Source organism: Marmota marmota, unplaced genomic scaffold, assembly GCF_001458135.2.
Source record: "Marmota marmota marmota unplaced genomic scaffold, marMar, whole genome shotgun sequence".
Classification (NCBI taxonomy): domain Eukaryota; kingdom Metazoa; phylum Chordata; class Mammalia; order Rodentia; family Sciuridae; genus Marmota; species Marmota marmota.
In genome coordinates, this window is record NW_026000229.1 from 6,191,259 (window position 1) to 6,218,104 (window position 26,846).

Here is a 26,846-nt window from a genome sequence, read left to right on the forward strand (position 1 = left end):
GGTAAAAATGGCAAGAATTAACAAACATCTCTCTAGAAAAGCACTGAATGTAAATAGTCTCAATTCTCCAATGAAAAGACATAGACTAGCAGAATGGATTAAAAAACAAGACTCTACTATATGTTGTTTGCAAGAGACTCACCGCACAGGCAAAGACATCCACAACTGAAACAGAAAGGACAGAAAATGATACATCATGCAAATGGAGCCTGAAAACAAGCAGGAGTAGCTACTCTCACATATGACAAAGCAGATTCCAAAGACAAAATTAATCAGGAGAGACAAAGGTCACTTCAAATTGGTAAAGGAAACAATACAACAAGAAGATAAAACAACAGTCAACATTTATGCCCCAAATGTCAATGCATCTAAATATGTAAAATAAACATCATTAAACTTAAAGATTCAGATAGGCCTCAATATAATAATACTCGATGATTAAACACACCTTTCTCACCAACAGAGATTCTTCCAACCTAAAAAACATTAATCAAATGAACCTAACAAACATCTACAGATTGTCAATTTAAAAAGACAGATGTTGTGTTCAATAAATATAAGAAAAGAATTTTGGAAGGGAAGGAAGAAGTATAGGAGCAAGAGTAAACTATTGATTTTTGAATCAATATTTTTAAGTCTAAAAATATTTATAAGTCTAAAAATATTTTTTGAAAAAATTACTCATTAATAACTAAAAAGGAAAATTTTATAGTGGAGAGACTTGGCAGACATATGAACTAATTAAAGTTAACATCACTGATAATGAGAAAGTGTGATAATTTGATACGTGTATACAACAAATAAATTGAGGTAATTAATATTTCCATCTTCTTAAAACATCTATCCTTTATTTGCACTGGGATCCTTCAAAATCCTCTCTTCTGGTTTTGTTGGCGGCAGTGGTGGTGGCAGTGTTGGTATTTTATTTTTGTGGAGCTGGGGATTAAACATGGTACCTCTCACATGCTAGGGAAGCACTCTAGGCTACTTTCCGATTGTTTTTATTAAAACAAATGGTAACTTGTTGTAAACTATAAGAATTCAGGAAAAGAAAAAAATTTAAATCTCTTGTAACTTCTCATCTGCCAATCATAATAATATAACAAGCGCAATTTCATTGTTATCTGAAACAGCAAAGCTAACAACATCACTTTTATTAAGCCATTTGTATATAAAAGCAATTAAAAATTATTTGATATATACTAATTTTCTCAAGAGTTCTAACTGTGAACATCCAGCTTTCAATCTATTTATCATTTAGAACAAAATATATCCTTCTAATTTTTTCTGTTCTGTTTTGTTTTGTTTTGTTTGAGATGGGGTCTAGCTATGTTGCCTAGGCTGGCCTTGAATTCCTGCGCTCAAGGGATCCTTCTGCCTCAGCCTCCAGAGTAGTTAGAACTACAGGTATGGTGCCTGTCTATCATAGTTTACAACAAAGATGAAACCAATTATTTTATAATACATACCATCATCATCTTTGCTTTCCAATGGAACACTCCAAGCTATTAGGTTTCTTGCTGTGCGACCCTCCTCTGCAACTATTCTCCTTACTTTATCATGACTATTGGAACGCTGAAATGAAGCCTACGTATAAAAAAGAGAAAATTATTATGCATTAGATAAGTCAACATACAGACCATATTTGAGAACATTATTTCCCACATTTTATCAAAAAGGAGACATTTAAAACTAATTTGGAATTTAGAAGGTGGTTAAACAGAAAAGAAAGTCAATCGTAATTTTTTTAAAGCTTTTAACTTTAAAAGCTTTAAAAAATTATTTCAAGAATAAACATAATCTAAGGTTTGAAAAAGTGTCCAAAGAAACATAAGCACTGCTGTGTGTCCATATCAGCACCACCACTTACATATTAACAGGTTCAAGGGAAAGAGACCACATTTTACAAACATGCTATAAATTTCCTCTGAAAGTTCTCTGCAGAATAAAATGTTTTTTAAAACTCTTTTTTTTTTAAGTGAATTTCCAGGGATGGGGTTGTGGCTCAGTGGTAGAGCGCTCGCCTAGCATATATGAGGCACCACATAAAAATAAATAAATAATGTGAATTTCCACTCAGCTGTTAACTACATGATTAATTCTAAGCTACTGGGATCTAAACAGTAATTACTAAAACTGACATATTTTAAATGCAAATTGTAAAATTCAAACTACTTTACAAAATGTGTGTGATTTATTTCCTACTGTAGACCCACCCAACCTATAAGCAGCACTGACAAGTTTAGCTCCACCAAGACCCTGAGCCAACTGGGACCTAGGCCCAATAAAACAAACATTAGTTCCCCACTAATAAATGCAAATATAAGCCAGATGCAGTAGTACTGTCACTTGGGAGGCTGAAGCAAAAGGATCACAAGTTTGAGGCCAACCTCAGCAACTTAACAAGTCCCTGTCTCAAAATGAAAAATAGAAAGGACTGGAGGTCTAACTCTGTGGAAAGAGTGTCCCTGGGTTCAATCCCAAAAACTTACATATGCATGTATATATTTATCTATTGATAAATAAATGTACCTATTTGTCAATTGATAAATATTTACATGCATACACACACTACAGAAAATAACCTGTTTTTATAAGCCAAGTATGTATGGGAAGAAAGGGATCCCAAAGAATCCACATGAGCAGAGAATCCCATGTGGGCAATTGGCCTCTGTATCAAACAAGTTCACCACTGGGCCCAGCATAAAATTCCAGTCCAATTAATGTGTGTTTTCATGCCCTCTTCTAATCCTTCTCAGCCTAGTCAGCATGTCTGGAATCCTTAGGCAACAATACATTCATTGGAAAACTACTATTTGCAAAGAAGCATTTAAGACAGTGAGAAAATGTAAGTTGACCCTTAAACAACACACGTTTGAACAGAGCAGATTCACTCATGAGCAGATTTTTTTTTTTAATTTCCAACAATTTGAAGAAACTTAAAGACAAACCATACATCCTATAAATATTAAATTTAAAAATTAGATATGTCATGAATGCATAAAATATATGTAGACAATAGTGTATCATTTACAAATATAAATATACAAATATCTGTTATAAGAAGTTAAAATATATCAAAACTTATACACACATACAGACTATAGTATTCACAGTTGAAAATGTAAACAAATGCAAAGATGCAGTATTAAATCAGAACTCTATAAAATTAAGTGAGGCAAAAATCTCAGCTCTAAAAGCTACAATATTTTATTTATCTATTCAATTCAAAATATAGTTTCAGAATTGTTAACCTATATCCCTATGAGAAACATATTTACTAACTAGATTATGGAATTTCTATATAGATCTTGTCCTTAGCTTTTTCCTGTATTCTATCAAAGTACTGTTTTCCAAAATCATCAAATTAGTTCTTATTCTCTTCAATATGGTTATATTATTTACTTGTAATATGTTACTATTTACATTCCATTTTGGGTTCTCCTCACCTAGTGGTTGAGTTTTAATTCTTGATTATTTGAGGAATATGTTAAGAAAAAGCAACATATTTCTCTCAAAGGAACTTAGTAATGACTAGTATAACTTCAGAGGAAGAATAAACTCTCTGAACTCTAGAGCAAGGGTTAACAAACTTCTTCTACAAAGGGCCACATAATTTTTTTAAGGCTTTACAGCCTGTTGAGTTTAGATGCTGAATGTCTCAAAGGTTCATGTGTTAGAGAACTGGTCCCCAGAGGGGCACTATCAGGAGGTGGAGTATTATTTAGGAGGTAGGCCTAATGAGAGGTTCTTAAGTTATTGAGGGTGTGTCCCTACAAAAGATTTTGGAACCCCAAGCTCATCCAGTCACTTTCTCCTTGCTTCCTGGCTGATGAGATGAGCAGTTTCCTCCACTACTCACTCTCCCCCCATTGCCATCTGGCACATCCACCAAAGAACGCTCAAAGCTGTAAGTTCACTCAATCTTTGGAACTTCCAAAACTGTGAGCTAAAATAGACTTTTTAGCTTTATAAATTAAATGTTTCAGGTATTTTATTATACAGACAGAAAGATGACTAACCCCAGTCCATAAGGTCTCAGTAACATGTACTCAAGTTTGTCATTTTTATGGGAAGCAGCCAGACAATTGGTGAGACTGTGTGATGAGAAGCCAATTATGAGATAAACAGATATTACTTTTTATTTTGAAATAAATTCAAATTACAGACAAGTTACAAATTAGCCAAAAGAATATCCAAAATATCCTCATATTTTTGTGAGACATTTGAAATATAGTTATGATAGTCCTTGCCAGTGACACATCAATATGTATTTCTGATATGCAAGGAAACTCTCCTGTATTTCCCAGTTTTTACAACTATCAAATTCAGGATATTATCAAAATTATTACCTAAAATACAGTAATTATTTAAATTGGCCAAAGACAATACTTTCATAATATAAAAAGAACTTGATAAAATACACTAGCCTAATTCATCCAGAAGCTCTATAAACTCCAAACAAGACAAATTTAAATACCCAATCAGAGAGAAATTTGAAGATGGCAGAATGGAGCTAGGTGGCAATCCCTGACCTTTCCACAGCATACAAAGGAGGCAGTGAAGACTGATTGGAGAGAACTATAGGTTTATACCTGGATTAAGGAAATACGGAGAATAGTATCAAGTTTTTTATTCAGTTCAACAGTACATGCCTTTGCTCTGAAATAATTACAGTAAATAGGGTTCAGTGGCCTCTCTCAAAGTGGTGCTGCTGCTGGCAACAGCTTAGGACACACATTGAACATTAATCCCTAGATATTCACTCAGCCCAAGGTTCTTAAGAGAAAGAAGCTCTAGTCCCTTGCATAAAAGAAGCAATAATCATACCAATCAATGGTATTTTGGTATGACCACACAAGCAGTATAAAAACAAACAAACAAACAAACACCCCACAACACTTCAACACTGACGCCAATGACACCATAGTGGAGAAAATACTGGAGAAAGAATTTAGAAACTTTATAGTTAAAATGTTCAACCAGCTTAAAGAAGATATGAGGAATACACTTAGAAAGTATAGGCTGTGAAAGATCATTTCAATAAAGAGAAACCAAATGGAAGTTCTGAAAATGAAAGACTCAATAAATCAAATTAAAAATTCAATGCAAAGTGCTAGCAATAGATTAGACCACTTTGAGGCCCTGAAGACAAAGTTTTGAAAATAAAGTCAATAATAAAGAACAGATGTTAACAGACTATGACCAGAATATTCAAGAAATCTGGGATAACATCAAGAGACTAAATATAAGAATCACTGGGGGCTGGGGTTGTAGCTCAGTGGTAGAACATTTGCCTTGCATGTATGAGGCACTGGGTTCAATCCTCAGTACCACATAAAAATAAACAAATAAAAAGTAAAGGTATTGTGTCCATCTACAATTTAAAAAAAAATTTTTTTTTAAGAATCATTGGGGTAGGGGCTGGGGTTGTAGCTCAGTGGTAGAGTGCTTGCCTTGGATACACGAGGCCCTGGGTTCGATCCTCAGCACCACATTAAGTAAAAAATATATTTAAAAATAGAAGAATCATTGGGGTAGACCAAGGTGCCAATACAAAGTAAATGAAAACACAACCTGTTCAATTAAATAATATTACAAAATTTTCCAAATTTAGGAACAAGATGGAAATCCAAATACAAGAGGCACATAAAATAGGATGCAAAAAGATCCCTCTCCAAGACTCGTTATAATGGAAATACCTAATATGCAGAATAAGGATAGCATTTTAAAAGTCACATGAGAAAAACAGCAGGTCACGTTTAGAGGTAAACTAATTTGGATTTCAACTGATTACTCAATCCAAATCCTAAAACCCAGGAAGGCATGAAATAATATATACCAAGCCCTGAAAGAAAACAGGTACCAACCAAAATTATAATATCCAGCAAAATTGCCCTTCATAATTTTTTATGAAATAAAAACCTTCCATGATAAGCACAACTAAAGAATTCATAACCACTAAGTCAGTACTATAAAATATACTCAATGAAATGTCTCTTGAAGAAGACATGAAAAATAGAACTGAAAACAAGCACAGGAAAAACTTCTACTGGAAGAATAGTTTATTAAAGGGGAATCAAGTACAAATTAAGCATTAGAAATCAAAATGGCAAGAAATAAAAATCATCTCTATTAATAATGTAAAAAGTCGGGCTGAGGTTGTGGCTCAGTTGTTAGAGTGCTTGCCTAGCACATATGAGGCACTGGGTTCGATTCTCAGCACGACATATAAGTAAATAAATAAAGTCAATCAACAACTAAATAAATTTTTTTTTAAATGTAAGAAGTCTACAAACTCTTCAATCAAAAGATATAGATTGGCAGATTGGATTTAAAAAACAAGACCCAATCAAACAATGTTTACAAGAGATTCATCTTATAAAGACATCCACAGATTGAAAGTAAAAGGATGGGAAAAGATATATCATGCAAAATGGTAGCTATAAGCAAGCAGGGGTAGCTACTCTCATATTAGACAAAGTAACTTCAATCCAAAATTAATCAAAAGAAACAAAGAAAGTCATTTCATACTGATTGAAGTAATACGATATAATGACTATAAATGTTTATTTTTCAAACAGCAGTGCATAATAAATAAACCACAATATAATAACACTCTTTCACCACTGGATACACCATCCAGACATAAACTAAGTCAAGATTCTTCAGAACTAAAAAACACTATGAATCAAATGGACTTAACAGACATCTATATAATATTTCATCCATCAACAACTGAACTCACTTTCTTCTCAGCAGTACATGTAACATCCTCTAAAATAGATGATATTTTAAGACACACAGGAAATCTTAGCAAATACCAAAAAAGATAATTCCTTGCAATCAGATTAAAATGAAATGAAATTAGAAATCAATAAAAAATAGAAACCCTCTAACACCTGGAGATTAAATAATGCACTTTTGAATGACAAATGGATCACAGGAGAAATTTTAAAAATTTAGAAACTAATTAAAATAGAGATTACAATGTATCAAAATCTTTGGGACTAGGCCAGGCACAGTGGTGCACACCTATGATCCCAGTCACAGAAGGCTAAGGCCGGAGGATTTCAACTTTGTGACCAGCCTCGGCAACTCAGTAAGGCCCTAAGCAACTTACTTAAATATTGTAAAGGTTATATATCAGCAAACCCAAAGCCAACATCACATTCAACAAGAAAAATTGAAAACATTTCCTCTAAAATAAGGAAGAAGACAAGGAGGTCAATGCTTTTTTAGGTGGACACATATCTTTTTACTTTATTTTTATGTGGTGCTGAGGATCAAACCCAGTGCCTCACACATGATAGGCGAACACTCTACCTCTGAGCCACAACTCTAGACCAAGGATGTCAACTCCTACCACTCCTATTCAACAGTCTTGGAACTCTAGCCAGAACAAGCAGGCAAGAGAAGGAAGTTATTAAGAGATACAAATAGGAAAAGAAGAGGTCAAATGATCTCTGCAGATGTCATGATTCAGAATACCCAAAAATTCCCACCATAAGATTTCTGGAGCTGATAAACAAATTTAGTAAAGTAGCAGGATAAAAGATCAACATACATAAAGCAATTGCTTTCCTATATGCCAATAAGAAATCTGCTGAAAAAGAAATTAGGAAAAATATCCCATTCACAATAACCTCAAAAAAACAAAAAGTACTGAGGAGTAAATCTATCCAAGGAGGTGAAAGACCTCTACATTGAAAATGACAGAACACTGAAAAAAAGAAATCAAAGATGACATTAGAAAGATGGAAAGACCTCCTATTATCTTCTATGGGTAGAATATTATCAAAGTGGGCATACTACTGGGGCTGGGGTTGTGGCTCAGCGGTAAAGTGCTCGCCTAACATGCATGAGACAACTGGGTTCCATCCTCAGCACCACATAAAAATAAAAAATAAAGATATTGTGCCCACCTAAAACTAAAAAATAAAATATTTTTTAAAAGTGGGTATACTACTAAAAGCATTATATTTATTAATGCAATCCACATCAAAATATCAATGATGTTCTTCACAAAACTAAAAAAAAAAAAAAGTTGTAAAAATAATTTGGCAAAGGAAGAAACCCAGAAAAGCCAAACAGTCCTAAGAAAGAAGAACAATGCTGGAGGCTGTCATCACAAAACCAAACCTCAAATTACACTACAGAGCTGTAGTAACAAAAACTGCATGGTACTAACATCAAAACGGACATAAAGACATGGACTAGAAGACAGAGACAAACTCACATAGATAAAGTTATCGATACTCAATAAAGGTGCCAAATACATACATTGAAGAAAAGAAGGCCTTTTTTAACAAACGGTGCTGAAAAAAACTATATATCCACATGTAGAAGAATGAAACTAAACCTCGATTTTATCACCCTACACACAAATCAGGTTAAAGTGAATCAAAGACCTAGGAATTAGACCAGAAAGTCTGCAACTGCCAGAAGAAAATGTAGGCCCACTCCTAACATACTGGCACACACTGACTTCCTTAGTAAGACTCCTAAAGCACAAGAAATAAAACCAAGAATCAAAAAGTGGGGCAGCATGAAATTTAAAGCTTTGGCAGAGCAAAGAAAGAACATGAAGGAGAGAGCCTACAGAATGAGATAAAATCTTTGCCACCTGCTCCCCAATAGGGGATTAATATCTAGAATATATAAAGAACTCAAAAAAGTTAACAGCAAAAAAAGAAAATAAATTTTTTTCTCAAAAAAAAATANAAATTTTTTCAAAAAGGACTGGAGATGTAGCTCAATGGCACAATTCTCCTGGGTTCACTCCCTAACATCCCACACCCAAAAAAAAGGTACACCAGAAAACCTGAATTTTAATTTTATTCTGACATAAGCAAGTCTACTGAGAGCTTTAAATAATAGTCTTTTTATTGCAAATATATATATAACAAAATATATATGTTTAAATATATGTGTGTACATACAAATGTATAACTGCTGTGTGGCATACCTTTAATATTTACCAGAGGCAATGATAAAAATAATGGCTGATATTTATTGAGGGAAAAAAATACCTAATCACATCACAGAAAAACTGATAACCTAAAATAAAGAGAAAAATCTTAAGAGTACACAGAGGATAGGAAAATAACAACTCATTGCCTTTAGAGAAACAGCAATAAGGTTAACAACTCTGCATTGTATAGGAAGTAATAAAAGTAATAACTTATTACAAAATTATTTCTTAAAATATCAATAACTTATTGCCTATTCAATGGAACAGTAGAGTCAAACTCCTGACTGAAGGAGGTTCAAGGAGAATAATGAGGACTGAGGCTGTAGCTCAATGGCAGAGCACTTGTCTAGCATGTGTGAGGCGCTAGATTCAATCCTTAGCAATACATTAAAAAAACACTTAGAATAAAGGGATTCTTTCCAACTACAACTACAAAAAATGATTTTTAAAAAAAGAGGTATAGTGAGAAAATGGAGATCAAACAATGAATCTAAAAAACACTTTTGAGTTCTGTCATAAAAAACACAAAGGGTTTTTTCCTAACATAAAATAGTTTTAAGGTCTGGGGCTGTAGCTCAGAGGTAGAGTGCTTGCCTAGCACATGTGACACACTGGATTTGATCCTAAGCACCACATAAAAATAAATAAATAAAATAAAGATATTGTGTCCATCTACAACTACAATATATTTTAAAGGAGTTTTAAGACAGGTGATATAGATCATATTTTTATGTTGATGAGAGTGATCCAGGAGGGAGAAAAATTGTGTTGTTAGTAAAGAGGGAATAATCTCTTGGGTGCTAAATCTGTGAGTTGCAAGAACTGAATTTAGTGCACAAATTAATGAACTAACCAATCCAAACTACTAGAAAAACAAAGAGTGACCCCCTCTACTTTCATACTCTTCAATGAGAGTCTAACCCATATTTTCCTTGCCAAAACTTAAATTGTTTGCATTTTTAACACAAAAACTGGTATCGACAATTACTTCATTATTCTAATCTTGCCCTGAATATCCACATAGCATCTACTTACCTAATTAAGCTTTCAAAGGAATTCATTATTCTCTGACTTCTGTCCAGCTCCTCTGTTCCATGTGTATTTGCAAAATTCTCCAATCATCTCTTCTCTACTTTATTGCCATATTTTCCAAAGAAGAAACACCATAAAACCTCCTCCATTAGCTTAAACACATCTTCCAGTGACTGTTCTAACTTACATTGCCATCTATTGTTTAGGTTACCAAAGCACCATTGTAATCAAAAGCATCACTACTTATTCCTGGCCAAATGAACTAGTTTAAATAGATGTACTACTTCCAGCTCTATTTCAGATAACTCCCTTATGCAAACAGAAAATCTTTTATAGATATATATCAGGTCATAAAATTCACTATTTCAGACATTAGATTCTAGTTCAAGAGTTTTCATTAATTAACGTTGTTTCCGAAAACTAAAATGGATGGCCACAAGATACCAATGTTGCAGTAATACTAAACAAGAAATTCAAATCTAATATTGTTTTTTCTATTAAAAAAAAATTCTTGGGGCTGGGATTGTGGCTCAGTGGTAGAGTGCCTGCCTAGCAGGGGCGGGACCCGGGTTTGATCCTCAGCACCACATAAAAATAAAGGCATTGTGTTGTGTCCATCTACACCTAAAAAATAAATATTAAAAAAATTCTTTCTTCCACTTTACCATAAATTTTGCAAAGTTAGTTCTTTTGTACTTAGTACACACAGAAATATATTCAAAAACAGTTACCACCTCATATGAAAAACATTACTATTCATCTTACTACATCTGAAACAGATGCTTTCTATAATAAATGCTAAATGATTCCTTTCAGTAAAAACTCAAAGTCTAGTCATTTTTACTAATCCAATTCCTGTGAAATGTCAATAGTAACTTAAACATAATAGTTTTAAGTATTTTATTCTAAGTGTCAGGGTTTGAAATTCAATAATGAGTCCAAAACACTTCATAACTTTATAGATACCTATTTCAAACAGAATTTTATATAGGTTCTTTTCTTACAGGAGACTTAAACAAAATATATATATTTTCATCCAAAGTCATAGTGTGCCACCTAGTGCTACATGAAGATTTTACAGATGTTTGTTCAAATACTAAATGTTTCAATTAAAAGCAACAAACTTCAGTGCTGAATAAAAATTTTTATGTTCAAATCTTGCAGTATACAAAGAAAGCAAGTATTCAGAACGTTTACCAAACAGTCTATTTTTCTGAGACTTGCTCCCAGGCTGAAAAAAGAAACTTCCCACTTTATTAGTTAACAATAAAACTAAATAATTTCTATTTTAACAACCTTTCCCATAACCTTAAAATGATAACAAACTTTGTTTGCTAAATTTTTATGTTCGTGCCTCCAAAAAATTTGACATACTTGCTTCAAAATCCATCCATACTCGTGCTTACCCTAAAATGAAATTCCCAGACCTTTTTTAAAATGGTTTTCTGGCTTTCCAAATAATTCAGTAAAGAATCTTCTCTTCAATTCTCACTACCAAAGTCCTTCCTATTTTTGAGTAACATGAAGACAAGATTACCAGTCAGTGGACACCCAGAGTACATTAAAATTCTAAAAATGGCAGTGTTTGAATAGATTTTTACAAACCATGAGAAACTATACAACTGGTGCAATTTCCTACGATTACAGAATAATGAGCTAGAATCCTGTTTAGTAATTTACAACTATGTCAGTTCTTATTGATAATTTCCTGCCTTTCTAAAGATAAAACCATAGATGAACTGAGGCACTCTAGACTACTATGAAGAGAAAAAAATTAACTTCCAACTTGTGTGAACTATTTGTTTTTTGTTTTTTTTTTTTTGGGGGGGGGGTCTCTGTGCTAACAGATTAGCCTACATTCTAAATAATACACATGTCTTACCAATTCTATTTCTCAAACGTGCTTTGAAAACTTAAATCTAGTACTACCATCCTAGTCCAAGCCATCATCATCACAGGACAAAATTACAACAGCCCCTGTGACAGACTATATGCTAACCAAAATCACTTGTTTTACCAATCAAAAATAAATAAGCAAAAAGAAGATCAGTGGAGTAGAGGAAAGAAAACAGGAGGAAAGAAGAGGAGAATGGAGGAATGGGGACTGAAATGGAGTAAATCAAATTCTCTGTGCATGTATGATTTTGTCAAATGAACACAAATTCTATATTTAACAATAATGCTTTAATTTAAAAAAAAAAAAAAAACTTAGTTTTTCTCTTGTCCAAAGCTAGACAACAGTTTCCAGACTTTCTTGCCAATAGATTTCTATGTGACTAAGTTCTGTACACTAGAATATAGAGAGAAATCAGGCCATTTCCAGGTCGGGCTTATGAAAAAAACCTCCTGTATCACCATCTACACCATCAGCACTCTCTCCCTCAGTTTCCTCCATTTTCTGGTCAGATACAGAGGCTTCCTTCAGCCCAGAACTCTCTAAAGGATGCTGGAGTCAAAAGATGAAAGAAGATTGGTCCCTGAATCATAATATGCAACTCACATGCTGAATACCTGCTCTGAACTATTAAGTAATAAGAAATAAACTAATCTGTTTCTTCCTCTTCTGATTATAAAGGGCTAGATAATTGAAACCAACTATCTAGCTGAGAAAAAACTGGAAAATAATTTTTTTAAAGCCTCTGTTTAGAAGCACCAGAAAAAAAAATAGAAGCAGTGAGCAATTACAGAGCCAAAATTGGGGAAAAGAAGAATTGAAAGAGGTGAAACCCGCAATCAGGGCTGCTTTTCCCACAAAGGGATCTGCCGATTCCAAGAGAGGCAGCCGTGGAAGAGAAGCTGAACCAAATTTGACAGACACTTTAAAACAGGGAGACAGAATTTGTCCAAAGCCATCTCAGGTTTTATGTCAAGCTCAGAAGTGTTTCACCCCAGGAATAAGGGTAAACCAGAAATACACTAGCCCTCTCTAAATGGATTAGAATAAACTGCAACCACATGTGCCCCTAGCCATTTGTGAAAAACAAAGGTAAAGGCTGGGGTTGTGGCTCAGTGGTAGAGCACTTGCCTAGCACATGTGAGGTACTGAGTTTGATCCCCAGCACCACATAAACAAACTACATAAAATAAAGGTATTGTGTCCATCTACAACCCAAAAAAATATATATTAAAAAAATAAATAAATAAATCTTCCAGGGAAGAAGATATTATCTCAGGCACCAAATTATCTAAAATATTCATATAGATAGATGATCTTTGACTTATAATGGTTCAATGTGGTTTGGGTTTTTTGTTGTTTGTTTGTTTGTTTTACTATATGATGGTATGAACAGATATACATTTGATAGAAATTACGCTGTGAATTCTGATCTTTTTTCCTGAGCTAGTGACGTACAATATGATACTCTCTCATGATGCTGGGTACCAGTAGTGGGCTACAGCTCCTGGTTTGCCACATAATCACAAGGTTAAACAACTAATACTCTACAATTTCAATGCTGCTAAACTACAATATTTGGTAGGTTAGGTGTAGTAAATGCTTTTTTTAATTAATATTTCAACTTACAGTGAGTTTAGTGGGGCATACTCCACTGTAACTCAAGGATCATCTATAATGTCCCACATGATCAAAATCTACCAGATATCCCAAACACAATGGAATGTGCCTTTAGTCCCAACTACTCAGGAGGCTGAGGAAGGAAATAAATTCAGCCCAGAAGCAAATGGACAGTCTTGGAAAGACAGCAAGACCCCACCTCAGGGGGAAAAAAAAATTATCAAGTATACTAGAAAACAAATCAAATGACTGAAAACCTAGAAAAAAAATAGAAAATAGAAATATACTGACACATGACCAAAATTAGGGAGTTAGAAGAATATTTCAAGTTAACTCTGATTCTAAAATATTTAAAGATTGAAATTTTCCACAGATAACTATCAAAAAGAAATTATAAAACTGAAAATTTTTTAAAAAGCAAAAATTAAGAACTCAATAGTCAATAGATGGACTTAACAAGAAATTAGTAAACTGGACTAAAACATCCAAAAAATAAAATGGAAGGTAACACACAGGATCAAAAAATGAAGTGTGAAAAAGGAAAAGCAAAAATGTAATTAAAGCTAATAAAACTATAAATTGCATATTTTTCATTAAAGTGCATTTTTTTTGGCCAAAGAGTGGTTTAATAACGAAAACATGTCACTGAATACTCATGCATATTTGGTTGACAAACTTCTACCCACCTTAGTTCTTAAAGTGGAAAAAATATTAATTCAATTAGAAAAGAAGGTTTTGACAAAAGCTAATATTCCAACCAAATCTGACCCAATTGATTATTTGGAAGAATATTTAATAAGAAACAATCTTTGGGCTGGGGTTGTGGTTCAGCGGTAGAGCGCTCGCCTAGCACATGCGAGGCCCTGGGTTCGATCCTCAGCACCACATAAAAATAAACAAATAAAATGAAGGTATTGTGTCCAACTACAACTAAAAAAATATTTTTTAAAAAAAAAGAAACAATCTTTATTATATCAAAGACCCAGAAATGTCTGGTTAACAGAGGGGGATGAGAGATGTCACAGAAAACCTGAAAATACATATTCCTGACACTATCTGCAATGGGTACAATTTGTACTGTTTTCAATTTATTATCTATTTCCTTTCACTGAAAATCTTATGGAACAATGATATAAACACAAACAGAACTTAAACGAAGTGATTTTATTGCTATTCAAAGAGTATTTACTGAGTTATTATATGTTTCAATTTTTTTGAACCACAATGAAGACTAATTAGGTCCTTAAGATGTTCTTTGAATTCAGAGATTTAATTGTCTCGCTAGGACTTCAAGTATATATTTATTTATCTATTTGTCTCCCTGCACTGGAAAGTAGGCTATAGGACAATTGAGACTACCTAAAAGTTTAACTTTCCAGATAGGTGATGTTTCTTCTGGTTCAAAAAACAAAACATAAAAAGTGGAAAATTTTTCTTCCATTCTGATCCTCCATCCAGTATTCTACTTGTGCCATAGCTAACTACTGTTTTTAGTTTTCTGTGGATCTGTAGAGTTCCCTTAAGTATAAATTAGCACATACAAATATGAATTCTTAATTTTCTTCCTTTTTAATGCTATAAAAGTATGTGAGTTACCAATATTTCCCCATTTTCCATTTGCTATAAGATGCATTTTTTGAAAATTAAAAATAAGAAAAAAAAAGTCTCAAACTGGTATTCTAGGAAGGAAATAAAATATTACTGTGGTTAAGAACTCAATAAAATGGGTTGGGGAAGGGCATGGGAAAAATGGAGGAACTGTTATTGGACAAAGGGGAGGGAGGGAAGGGGAGGGGGTATGGGGGCAGGAAAGATAGTTCGAATGAAATGGACATTATTACCCTAGGTACATGTATGACTGCACATATGGGGTATCCTTACAACGTGTACAACCAGAGAAATAAAAAGCTGTGCTGCAATTGTGTACAATGAATCAAAATGAATTCTGCTGTGATGTATACCTAATTAGAATAAATTAATTAAAATTAAAATTAAAAAAATAAACAAAATGGGTTTGGCCACAAATTTAGATAAAGCAGAAGAAAGGATTGGTAAACTGGAAAATATGACAGTAGAGAAAAAAATCTACATGAAAGCATAAAGCAAAAAAAAAGAAAGAAAGAAAAAACAGGAGCTATAAGACACAGAAAAGGTCTAATATGGTATAACTAAAGATTCTAAAAGAGAGAACAAAGAAAATGAGGTAGAAAGAAATATTTATATTTGAAAGGAAATGACTTTCACACTAATAAAAGATAGCCCAAGTCTTCCTAAAGCAGGATAAACACAAAGCAGGATAAATACAGACAGCCACACCTAAGCACATTACAGAAAAACTGGTTAAAACCTGAAACAATAGGAAAATCTTAAGAGCACACAGAGGGGGTAAAAATTTATTACTTCTAAAGGAGTGATCAACTCTCAGCTGATTTTTCCAACAGAAAAAAATAAGTATCAGTAAACAATGGAATATCTTTAAAGTATTAAAAGAAAATTCCTGCAAATCTAGCCTGGTAAAAAATGAAGTCAAAACAAAAATACATTCAAGCAAACAAACCTGAAGAAAATTTGTTACCCAAATTGATTTAACTATCGTAAAAGAAAAAAAGAGTCAGAAGTGGCGGCACATGCCTATAATCCCAGTAACTAGGAAGGTTTAAGCAGAAGGATCACAAGTTTGAGACCAGCCTGAGCAATTTAGCAAGACCCTGTCTCAAAATAAAACATTTTTAAAAGGGCAAGGAATGTGGCTCAGTGGTTAAGCACAAGTGAGTTCAATCCTGGTTCAAAAAAAAAAGAGAGAGAGAGAGAAAAAGAGAAGAAAAACCAGGGAAATTGCCCTAGGAAGGAAGAATCCCAGATCAAATAAGGAATGAATGAAGAACAATACAAAGGATAAAAATAAGGGTAAAAGTAAGAGCATGATGATTATACAACAGAAATACTAACTTAAAATTTATAAAATATAAAAAAAGTTTATAACAATATCACAAAAGGCAGAAAAGTAGTAAACAGAATTAAAGTGTGGTAAGGCCTTCACAATTATCCACAGAGTGACCAAAGCAGTAACAAAAAAGACTTACTAAATCAATAGGGAATGGTGTGATCTCTAGGGTATTTAACTCACCGAAACAATAATAAAATAATATATAAGTAGCTAATAGGCATGGAAAATTAAATAAGAAAATTTGAGTAATGTAAAAGAAAGTAAGAAAGCAGGGAGGAAAATAAAGGAAGGAAACAAACTGAGTCAAATAGGAAACAAATATTAACAAGGTAGTTTAAAACATAAATTTACCTAAACCAATAGTAACATTAAACAGAAAGGATAAAATAAAGTAATTAAAAGGAAAAAAAGAAGAAACACAACTTAAAAGAATGGGTGAAAAGGATATACCATGCAAACACTAACCAAAATAATGGAAACTCTGCCAATATCAAGCAAAGTAGATTTTAAATTAAAAAATGCTACTAGAGATAAAGAGTGATACTTTTAAATGTGCAGTATCTAATAATACCCAACCTAAATCTGAAATACAAAAACAAAAATGAAAACACAGTTATCGCAGATTTTAACATCTCTTTCAGATGTTGGCGGAGGAGGAAAACAACAAGTATATTGAGCTGGGGTCGTAGCTTAGTGGTAGAGCACTTGCCTAGCACTTGTGAGGCAATGGGTTTGATCCTCAGCACCACATAAAAATAAATAAAGGTACTGTGTACATCTACAACTAAAAATAATTTTTTAAGCAAAGTATAGAACATATTAACAAGCCTGACATATTTGACAAATTGAAAACCCACCTCAACAATGGAGAATACACATTTTTTTTTAGTGTAAGAAATTTTCCAAGCTGTCAATCTCCTAAGTCATAAAGCAGGTGTCACTGCATTTGAAAGTATAGAACGTATAAAGAGATAAAACCAGAATAATTCCCATAAGTTTGAATATTTATTAATACATATCTAATAACTCATGAATCAAACAAGAAATTCATTAAAAAATGATTATCACTAGAAGTAGAATATTCTACTCACTAGAAGTAGAATAGACAAAGTCCATATATTCTAACATTATATTCTATTCATTGTCTATTGTTATCAAGTCAAATGGGAAGTTAAATTATCATTTTAAGATTTGTTTTGTAATTTGAGCAAGAGTAATTGAAATGTTATTTTATACTTTGAGGGATTTGTCCAGTAACGAGGGTAGATATGCTAATGGTACTGGAATACTCTCTGTGTGTCATTGCTTTTTGTGGAATATGATATGTTTGTTCATGCAAGTGACTAAGTACATTGATTCCTGAGTGTCTGGAATTATGTGTATATAAATACATACATATATCTGGGCTCTTTATCTACATTTTATTTTTTAAATTTTTTTCTCCTTTTCAAATACCTACCATAACTTGAGTCCCATTTTAAGGCTCTGTATATAATTGTTGTTCAATAAATGTCTGCTTATTTTAAAAAAACAGGAAAAAAGAAACACAACAAAAACTGAAAATATTTTCAATTAAATGATAATAAAATTATAGCAGGTCAATATTTGTAGGATGCAGCTAAAGCCATGCTGGAAGGGAATTAACTGCTGTTTGGATGTTTAACATCCCCTAAATGCTAATGTACTAAAGGCTTGGTTTGTAGGGTAGTGCTACTGGAATGTGGTAGAACTTTTTAGGAGGAGGAACTTTATTGGTGGTCTTCAGGTCACCAAGAGAGTGCTCTCAAAGGGGACTGTGGGACTTAGGTATCTGTCCCTCTCTCCCTCCCCCTCTTTCCTCCTCTCTTTGCTCCAAAAATGCTGCCACCATGATATGCCACCATCTGTGCTCCCACCAGAACTGAAAAAATGCAGGCACCATGCCTCTGAACCTCCAAAACTATGAGCTAAATAAACCTTTTCTAATTAGCTAGTTGCCTTAGGTATTTTGTTGTAGTTAACGCAAAGTTGACTAATACAAAACTGTATAGCCTTAAATAACATATTACCTAGAGGCTAAAAATCAATAATAACAAGCCTCTATTTCAAGAATCTAGAAGAAAGTATCTTAAATCCAAAGAAAGAAGAAAGCAAATAATTAACAGCAAAAATCAAGAAAATACAATATCAACACATGATAGTGAAAAAAAAAAAATCAATAAAACCAGAAGCGGCTTATTTTGAAAACACTAAAGAAATTTATGCACCCCTTGGCAAGAACGTTTCAGCAAAAACAAAAGAAGGCAAAAATACCCAGTATGAGGAATAAAAAAAAGATCATCACAATAGGTTACAGCATCTCCAAAAATTAAAAAGATAAAAGAATATTAAAAATTACATTATCAGGGCTGGGATTGTAGCTCAGTGGTGGAGCAGTTGATAGCATATGTGAGGCACTAGGTTCAATCCTCAGCACCACATAAAAATAAATAAAATAAAGGTCCACAACAACTAAAAAATGTTTTTAGAAAAAATGACATTATGGGACTGGGGCTGGGCTCAAGGGCAGAGCACTCACCTAGCACGAGCATGGCCCTAGGTTCGATCCTCAGCACCACATAAAAATAAATAAATAAAATACAGATACTGTGCCCAACTACAACTAAAAAATAAATATTTTTAAATGATATTATTAATTAATTTGTAAATTTCTATGAAACTGACAAACTGATAATCTAAATTGTTATTGAAGAAATTGAATCCCACAAAAGAAAATCCAAGTCCCAATGGGTTTCACTAGTAAATTCTCCTAATAATTTAAGAACAAATTAAATTAAATTATTTTAGAGAAACAAATCCCAATTCATTTTGTAAGGCCTGCAGAACTATCAGAACCTAATAAGACAATACACTAAAGGTAAATTTTAGTTTAAGATCTTTCAAAAGTACTATGAGAAAATTATACACACACACACACAAAAAAAAAAAAAAAAAAACATTCACACATATATTTGCAAACAGAATCCAGATAACATATCACAACCAAGTTAACTTTAGAAATGTTAAGGGTGGTTTAACATTTCCAAATCAATTAATGAAATTCATCATAACAAAAGAGAAAAGCCTTGTATTCTTCTCAACAAATAAAAAAAAGTAAAATTCAACACTCATTCATAATAAAAATTCTTAGCAAACATTGCATTCATGGTATAATATTTTAAAAGGGGCAAGGATACGTACCATCACCACTTCCTTTCAACAATGTACTGCAGGTCCCAGCCTGTACATTTTCTTCTTTTTTTTTTTTTTTTTTTAAAAGAGTAATACTAGGAAAAATACAAGATAAAACTAGAGCACCTTGTTACACTTTTAGAAAGCACAGAAATACTCAAATAATAATAGGGTCATATCAAAAAGATACTAGAGGGGCTGGGGTTGTGGATCAACGGTAGAGCACTTGCCTCACACACGTGAAGCACTGGGTTCGATCCTCAGCACCACATAAAAATAAATGAACAAAATAAAGGTATTGTGTCCATCTACAACTATAAATAAATAAATAAATAGATAGATAGATAGATAGATAAATGATAAAAAAGACACCAGAGTCAGCTTCAAAGAGCGCCCACTGCCTAAATGAGGAATATTTTGGGGATCAAAATGTTATAATAGATTACAACATTAAATAAATTTTTTTAATTTTTTATTTGTTTTAATTAGTTATACATGACAGTAGAATGCATTTATGCACTTTGATATACCATACATAAATGGGATATAATTTCTCATTTTTCTGAGTGTACGTGTTACAAAATCATATTGGTCATGCAGTCACACATACACAAACAGTAATAATGTCTGTTTCATTCTACCATCATTCTACTATCCTCTCCCCTCCCATCACTTCTCTCTACCTAATCTAAGGTAATGCTATTCTTCCCTGGTGCCCCTCCCCGCCTTACTGTAAATCAGCATCCACATATTAGAGAAAATATTTGGCCTTTGGTTTTGTGGGATTGGCTTATTTCCCTTAGCATAATATTCTCCAACTCCAACCATTTACTGGCGAATGCCATAATTTTACTTTTCTTTATAGATGAGTAATATTCCATTGAGTATATATACCACATTTTCTTTCACCATTCATCTATTGAGGGACACCTAGGTTGGTTCCATAGTCTAGCTATTGTGAATTGAGCCGCTATAAACACTGATATAGCTATGTCACTATAGTATGCTGATTTTTAAGTCCTTTGGGTATAAACCAAGGAGTGAGATACCTGAGTCAAAGGGTGGTTCCATTCCTAATTTTCTGAGGAATCTCCATACTGCTTTCCATAATGGTTGCACCAATTTGCAGTCCCACCAGCAATGGATGAATGTACCTTTTTCACCACATCCTCGCCAATATATATTGTTGCCTGTATTCTTGGTGATTGCCATTCTGACAGGAGTGAGATGAAATCTTAAGAGTAATTTTGATTTGCATTTCTCTAACTGCTAGAGATGTTGAACACTTTTTCATATATTTGTTGATCAATTGTATTTCTTCTTCTGTGAAGTGTCTGTTCAGTTCCTTAGCCCATTTATTGATTGGGTTATTTGGGGGGTTTTGGTATTAAGTTTTTTGAGTTCTTTATATAGCCTAGAGATTAATGCTTTATCGGAGGTGCATGTGGTAAAGATTTTCTCCCAATCTGTAGGCTCTCTCCTCACTTTATTGTTTCCTTTGCTGAGAAGCTTTTTAATTTGAATCCATCCCATTTATTAATTCTTGATTTTACTTTTTGCACTTTAGGAGTCTTGTTAAGGAAGTCAGATCCTAGGCCAACATGGTGAAGATTTGGACCTATTTTTTCTTCTATTAGGCGCAGGGTCTCTGCTCTAGTGCCTAATTGAGTCTGATCCACTCTGAGTTGATTTTTGTGCAGGGTGAGAGAGAGGTTTAATTTCATTTTGCTACATATAGATTTCCAGTTCTGCCAGCACCATTTGTTGAATGGCTATCTTTTTTCCAGTGAATGTTTCTTGCATGTATGACATAACCATATTTATATGGGTTTGTCTCTGTGTCCTGTATTCTGTACCACTGGTCTGCAAGTCTTTTTTTGGTGCCAATACCATGCCGTTTTATTACTATAGCTCTGTAGTATAGTTTAAGTTCTGGTATTGTGATGCCTCCTGCTTCACTTTTCTTGCTAAGGATTGATTGCTTTAGCTATTCTGGGTCTCTTATTTTTCCAAATAAATTTCATGATATATATTTATTTATATTGTAAATAGAATTTACAAATTCTATTTCTATGAAGACTGTCATTGGGATTTTAATTGGAATTGCATTAAATCTGTGTAATGCTTTTGGTAGTATGGCCATTTTGACAATATTAATTCTGCCTATCCAGGAGCATGGGAGATCTTTCCATCTTCTGAGGTTTTCTTCAATTTCTTTCTTTAATGTTCAACATTAAGTAAAATTTTAAAAACCTGAGTCCAGACAGATACTCACACAGATAAATAATTGAAAACAATACAAAAGTTTAATAAACGTTATCATCAATGAATTCTAAAACTAGTGACAATGTGATAAGATATAGGATATTTATACAGATAGAAAGTATTTCTCCCAATTTCAAAGAGAAAGCAAAAACTTCAAGGTAGAAAAGACTATCAATATATTAACCAAGTGATCAAAGTAGGATGCATTTGCATCATAAACCTCCTAATATCATACAAAAGAACACATCATTATTCATGGGATAGTCTGCCAAGAATGCAAAAGCTGAATCTAATCATGATTAAACATCATCTAAATTGAGGGAAATTCTTCAAAATAATGGTCTTGTACTCTTAAAAACAGCATAGTCAATAAAGACAAAAATGGCTGAAAATTTTTCCAGATTAAAGGAGATCAAAGACTTTTCACCATCAAGATAAAAATAACTATAACAGACACTGAGATAATGACAAGCTTGCAATATGTGCTGTGGACTATATAATAATATTGTATGAATATTAAATTTCCTGATTTCAATAACCAAATTGTGGTCATAAAAGAGAATGTCCTTGTTCTTAGGAAATACACACTTAAGTATTTAAGGCTTAAGGAATATGTTGACTTCAAATACTTTCAAACAATTCAAAGACAAATAAAAATAGAGTTTATATGACCAAATTATCCTCATTGTAGGAAATTCTCAGGATATAGCAGGAAAATAACCCTAAACTACAGACACGAAAGATCAAACCCTTAGAACTGGTGGGGAGCCAGGGAGGATGAGATAGAAAGACATAGATAAATGCACTACTGCCCTTATATCCAGAAGAGAGAGCTCTGCTCTGAGCCCCACACTTAAAAAGTTTCCACCTATCAAAACACATTAAAACCCAAACATAATCAGTAATTAATTACATAAAGAGAAATTGCAAAATGAACTGGGTCCTCCAGGTCAGACAATGGAGGAAAAGAAGGGCAAATCACAGCCTCTAGTTGGGTAAACCAGAGTAAGAATATCTAGTTTTGTTTAAGTTTGGCCACGCTGTGTCTCCCCAAGGCTATGTATTCCACATATAACATTCCCTCTTCAGGAGGAAGTGGATACTTAGAACTGCCTGAAAATCTTGAATTGGAAAAGTAAAGTGTGCATGATGGGAACCTGTTTGCCTCATTTCTCTGGGGAGTTCAACCGCATTGCTCCTCAACCCAGATTCAGGAACTATACTGGCCTAACTGTCCTGCCTGCCCCAGAAGAGGAGCATGGTTCCAAAAGATGTAGCTGGGTAAGAAAGCAGGCCAGGCAGTAGGAATGAGCTGATTTGTAACTTCAATATTAAAACATGGAAGAAGCTGTCTATATTCCTACCAAGTGTTAGGGGAAAGCCTAGGGAATAGCAATGGTTCCATTGCTACTAAATTTTAAAATACTAAATTTAAACAGATATTAAATTTAAAAACAATTATTAAATTTAAAGTTTTTTTGTTATTGATGGGACTTTTTTTTTTAATATGTGGTGCTGAGAATCAAACCCAGTGCCTCATACATGCTAGGCAAGTGCTCTCTATGACTGGGCTACAACCCCAATCCTAAGAAGATTTATTAATAAATGAAAAATAGATGGCAGGAAGCAGGGAAAAAAGAAAGGAAACAACATTAAGGTTAATCCTTAAGAGAATGTGATCACTTACCATCATTCTTTAATTCTCTTCTGTGCCAAGAAGATCATTTAATACATAAACCCATGGGGTATGACTCCTATAATAAAATATATGTATGCCTTTAGTCATAACATTATCAGAAAATCATATGTATTCATAAAAAGATACAAATCTTATCTCCACAGGTTTTATTACTTAAACACAATAAAACTGTTCCTTTTCAATGCCTGTTAGGATATAATATAGCAGGCTTTAAATACTCCACATTGAACAGTACCTATGCTTTCTAAAACATAAAATGGTAAAGAAACAGGGTTAATTACATGAGTATCATAGATATCCTAACACAAAGGCATCAAATTTTTCCCCACTTTTTTTACTGGTGCTTAATAGTTGTACATAATGGTGGGGTTTGTTGTTACATATTCATACATGCAAACAATATAACAACATAATTTGGCCAATATCACTCTCCTGCATCAAGTTTTTTTCAACTAATAAACACACAAAACACACACACACACACATTTACATTTTAATCCAACTCACATATATTTCACTGAAAGAAAGGCTTCATGAAGTAATATTTATTTCTATTGTGTGAGATGTACTCTGATACATAGAATCATACATACTCTTCATCTCAAAGTAAAAAATAAGTCTTCAGAGTAGCCCACCACATGTTAAATTTTCTCTCTTCCCTTACCTCCCCTTCTTCATATTCATTCCATTCTAATTACACTGCCCTCTTTTTTTTAAATATTTTTAGTTGTGGATGGACACAGTAATTTTATTTTATTTATCTTTCTATATGGTGCTGAGGATGGAACCCAGTGCTTCACGTGCTAGGCAAGTGCTCTACCACTGAGCCACAACCCCAGTCCCACACTGTCCTCTTTATGCTCCCTAACATGCAAGACACACTGTAACCTCAGGGATATTTATATCTGTTGGACCCCTATCTGGAATACTCAACATTTACTATCTTCGCACAAAAGTCATTTTTCAGTGAGGCCTTTACAAGTAACTTCAAAATTGCAATGCTTCCAGACAAACAAAAGCTACAGGAGCACATCACTACTAGAAAAATGTACTAAAGAGGAGTGAGTTGTGGCTCAGTGGTAGATTGCTCGTCTAGCACACATGAGGCACTGGATTCAAACTTCACCACCACGTAAAAATGAAATAAAAAAATTGCGAAGGACGGAAGGACGGACGGAAGGACGGAAGGAAGGAAGGAAGGAAGGAAGGAAGGAAGGAAGGAAGGAAGGAAGGAAGGAAGGAAAATAACTGTAAGTTAAGCCTGGCATGGTGGTTCATGCTTGTAATACAAACAACTAGGAAGGTTGAGGCAGGAGGATCCCAAGCTTGAAGCCAGATTGGGCTACTTAAGGAGACCCTGTCTTGAAATTTAAAAAAAGGTTGCAGATGTAGCTCACTGCTTGCCTAGAATGTGAAAGCCCTGAGTTTAACCCCTGTATCACAAAAATAGTAATAAAAAATAAAAACAATAAGCCAGGTAGAGTGACATACACCCTTGGTTCCAGCTTCTTGGGCAGCTGAGATAGAAAATCACTTCAGCCCAGAAGTTCAAGGCCAGCCTGGACAACATATCAAGATCCTGTCTCTAAATAAATAAACAAAAAATAAAGTGTAACTCCAGTAATTAGTAATGAATACACAATGTATAAGAAATATAATTTGTGATATCACTAACATAAAATGTGAAGAGAGAAGTTACAATATAGTTTTCATGTGTAATTTAAGTTAAGCTGTTATCACTTTTAAAATACACTAATAACTATAAGATGTTTCATGTAAACTCATGGCAACCACAAGGAAAAAATGTAGTAGATAGACAAAAATATCAAAGCATACACAGCAAAAATAATCAAATCACAAAAGAAGACATCAAGAGAGGAAGAATTTAACAGAAACTACAAAACTGTCAGAAAACAATTACTAAATGGTAGTAAGTCCTTTCCTGATTGTAATTACTTTTAAGTGTAAGTGGATTAAATTCCTTAAACAAAAGACATAGAATAACTAAACGGATTTTTTTTTAAAGATCCAATGACATGCTTGCTATAAGAGACTAGCTTTCAGAACACACATAAGGCTGAAAGCAAAGGGATAGAAAAAGTTATCCATGCCAATGGTAACCAAAAGAAAGCAAAGGTAGCTATACTTTCATCAGACAAAAAAAGACTTTAAGCCAAAAATTGCCACAAAAAGGTCAACATATAATGATAAAGAAGTCAATTAATCAGGGCTGTGGTTATGGCTGAGCGGTAGAGTGCTCACCTTGAATGTTTGATCCTGGATTTGATCCTCAGCACCACATAAAAATAAATAAATAAATAAAGATATGGTGTCCATCTACAACTAAAAAATGAAAAAAAGAAGTAAATTAATCAAGAGTACATAACAATTATAAATATAAGTCCAAAATCAGAGCACCTGAAGATACAGGAAAAAATTAACATAATTGAAGAGAACATTACAACAATTAACAGTAGGGGGTTTCAATATCCTATTTTAAACAAGGTTAGATCAGGTATAAAAATCAACAAGGTAACAATGAACTTGAACAATACTGTAAACCAAATGAACCTAACAAACAAATGCAAAATATTCCACCTGAAACAGCAGAATACACATTATTGTCAAGCAAAAATGGCACATTTCCTAGGATAGACCATGTTAGGCCACAAAATAAATCTTAACAAATTCAAGAAGATTTGCAAGATATTAAATTTTTTCATGGCCACACTGGTAGGAAACTAGAAATCAATAACAGGAAGAAAATTGAAAATTCACAAATATGTGAAAATAACACTCCTCAACAATCAATGGGTCAAAGAAGAATTCAAAAGAAGAAATGCTTAAATATTTTGAGGCAAATGAAATGAAAATAGACCAAAACATAAGGGATACAACAAATACAGCTTTAAAAGGGATTTTATAGCAAAATGCCTATATTAAAAAATAACAGGGGTCTGGGGTTGTGGCTCAGCAGTAGAGAACTTGTCTAGTACCTGTAAGGCAATGGGCTAGTTCCTCAGCACCACATAAAAATAAAATTAAAAAAACAAATATTAAAAAAAAAAGAAAGAAAAAGAGGGGCTGGGGTTGTAGCTCAGTTATGAATTGTTTGCCCACCACATGTGAAGCCCTGGGTTAGATCCTCAGCACCACATAAAAAGATAAATAAAATAAAGATACTGGGCTAGGGTTGTGGCTCAGC

The 26,846-nt window shown here is 33.4% G+C and overlaps 1 protein-coding gene across 3 annotated transcripts in view; it reads right to left on the bottom strand.

The window, feature by feature from the left end:
- LOC125613397 (S phase cyclin A-associated protein in the endoplasmic reticulum-like) overlaps positions 1 to 25,967 on the bottom strand; it is a 77,539-nt gene extending 51,572 nt beyond the window's left edge. The window contains exons 1-3 of one of the 3 annotated variants that reach the window (XM_048793833.1): positions 25,904 to 25,967; positions 23,630 to 23,696; positions 1,470 to 1,587 (exon numbers count right to left, since the gene is read on the bottom strand). In XM_048793833.1, coding sequence (XP_048649790.1) covers positions 1,470 to 1,587; positions 23,630 to 23,635 — 124 coding nt within the window. In that variant the 5' untranslated portion in view covers positions 23,636 to 23,696; positions 25,904 to 25,967. Of the gene's footprint in view, positions 1 to 1,469; positions 1,588 to 19,686; positions 19,773 to 23,629; positions 23,703 to 25,134; positions 25,190 to 25,903 lie in introns of those variants that run through there. The other 2 variants (XM_048793834.1, XM_048793835.1) reach the window with 2 other exon arrangements.
- Between the last annotated feature and the right edge of the window lie 879 nt (positions 25,968 to 26,846).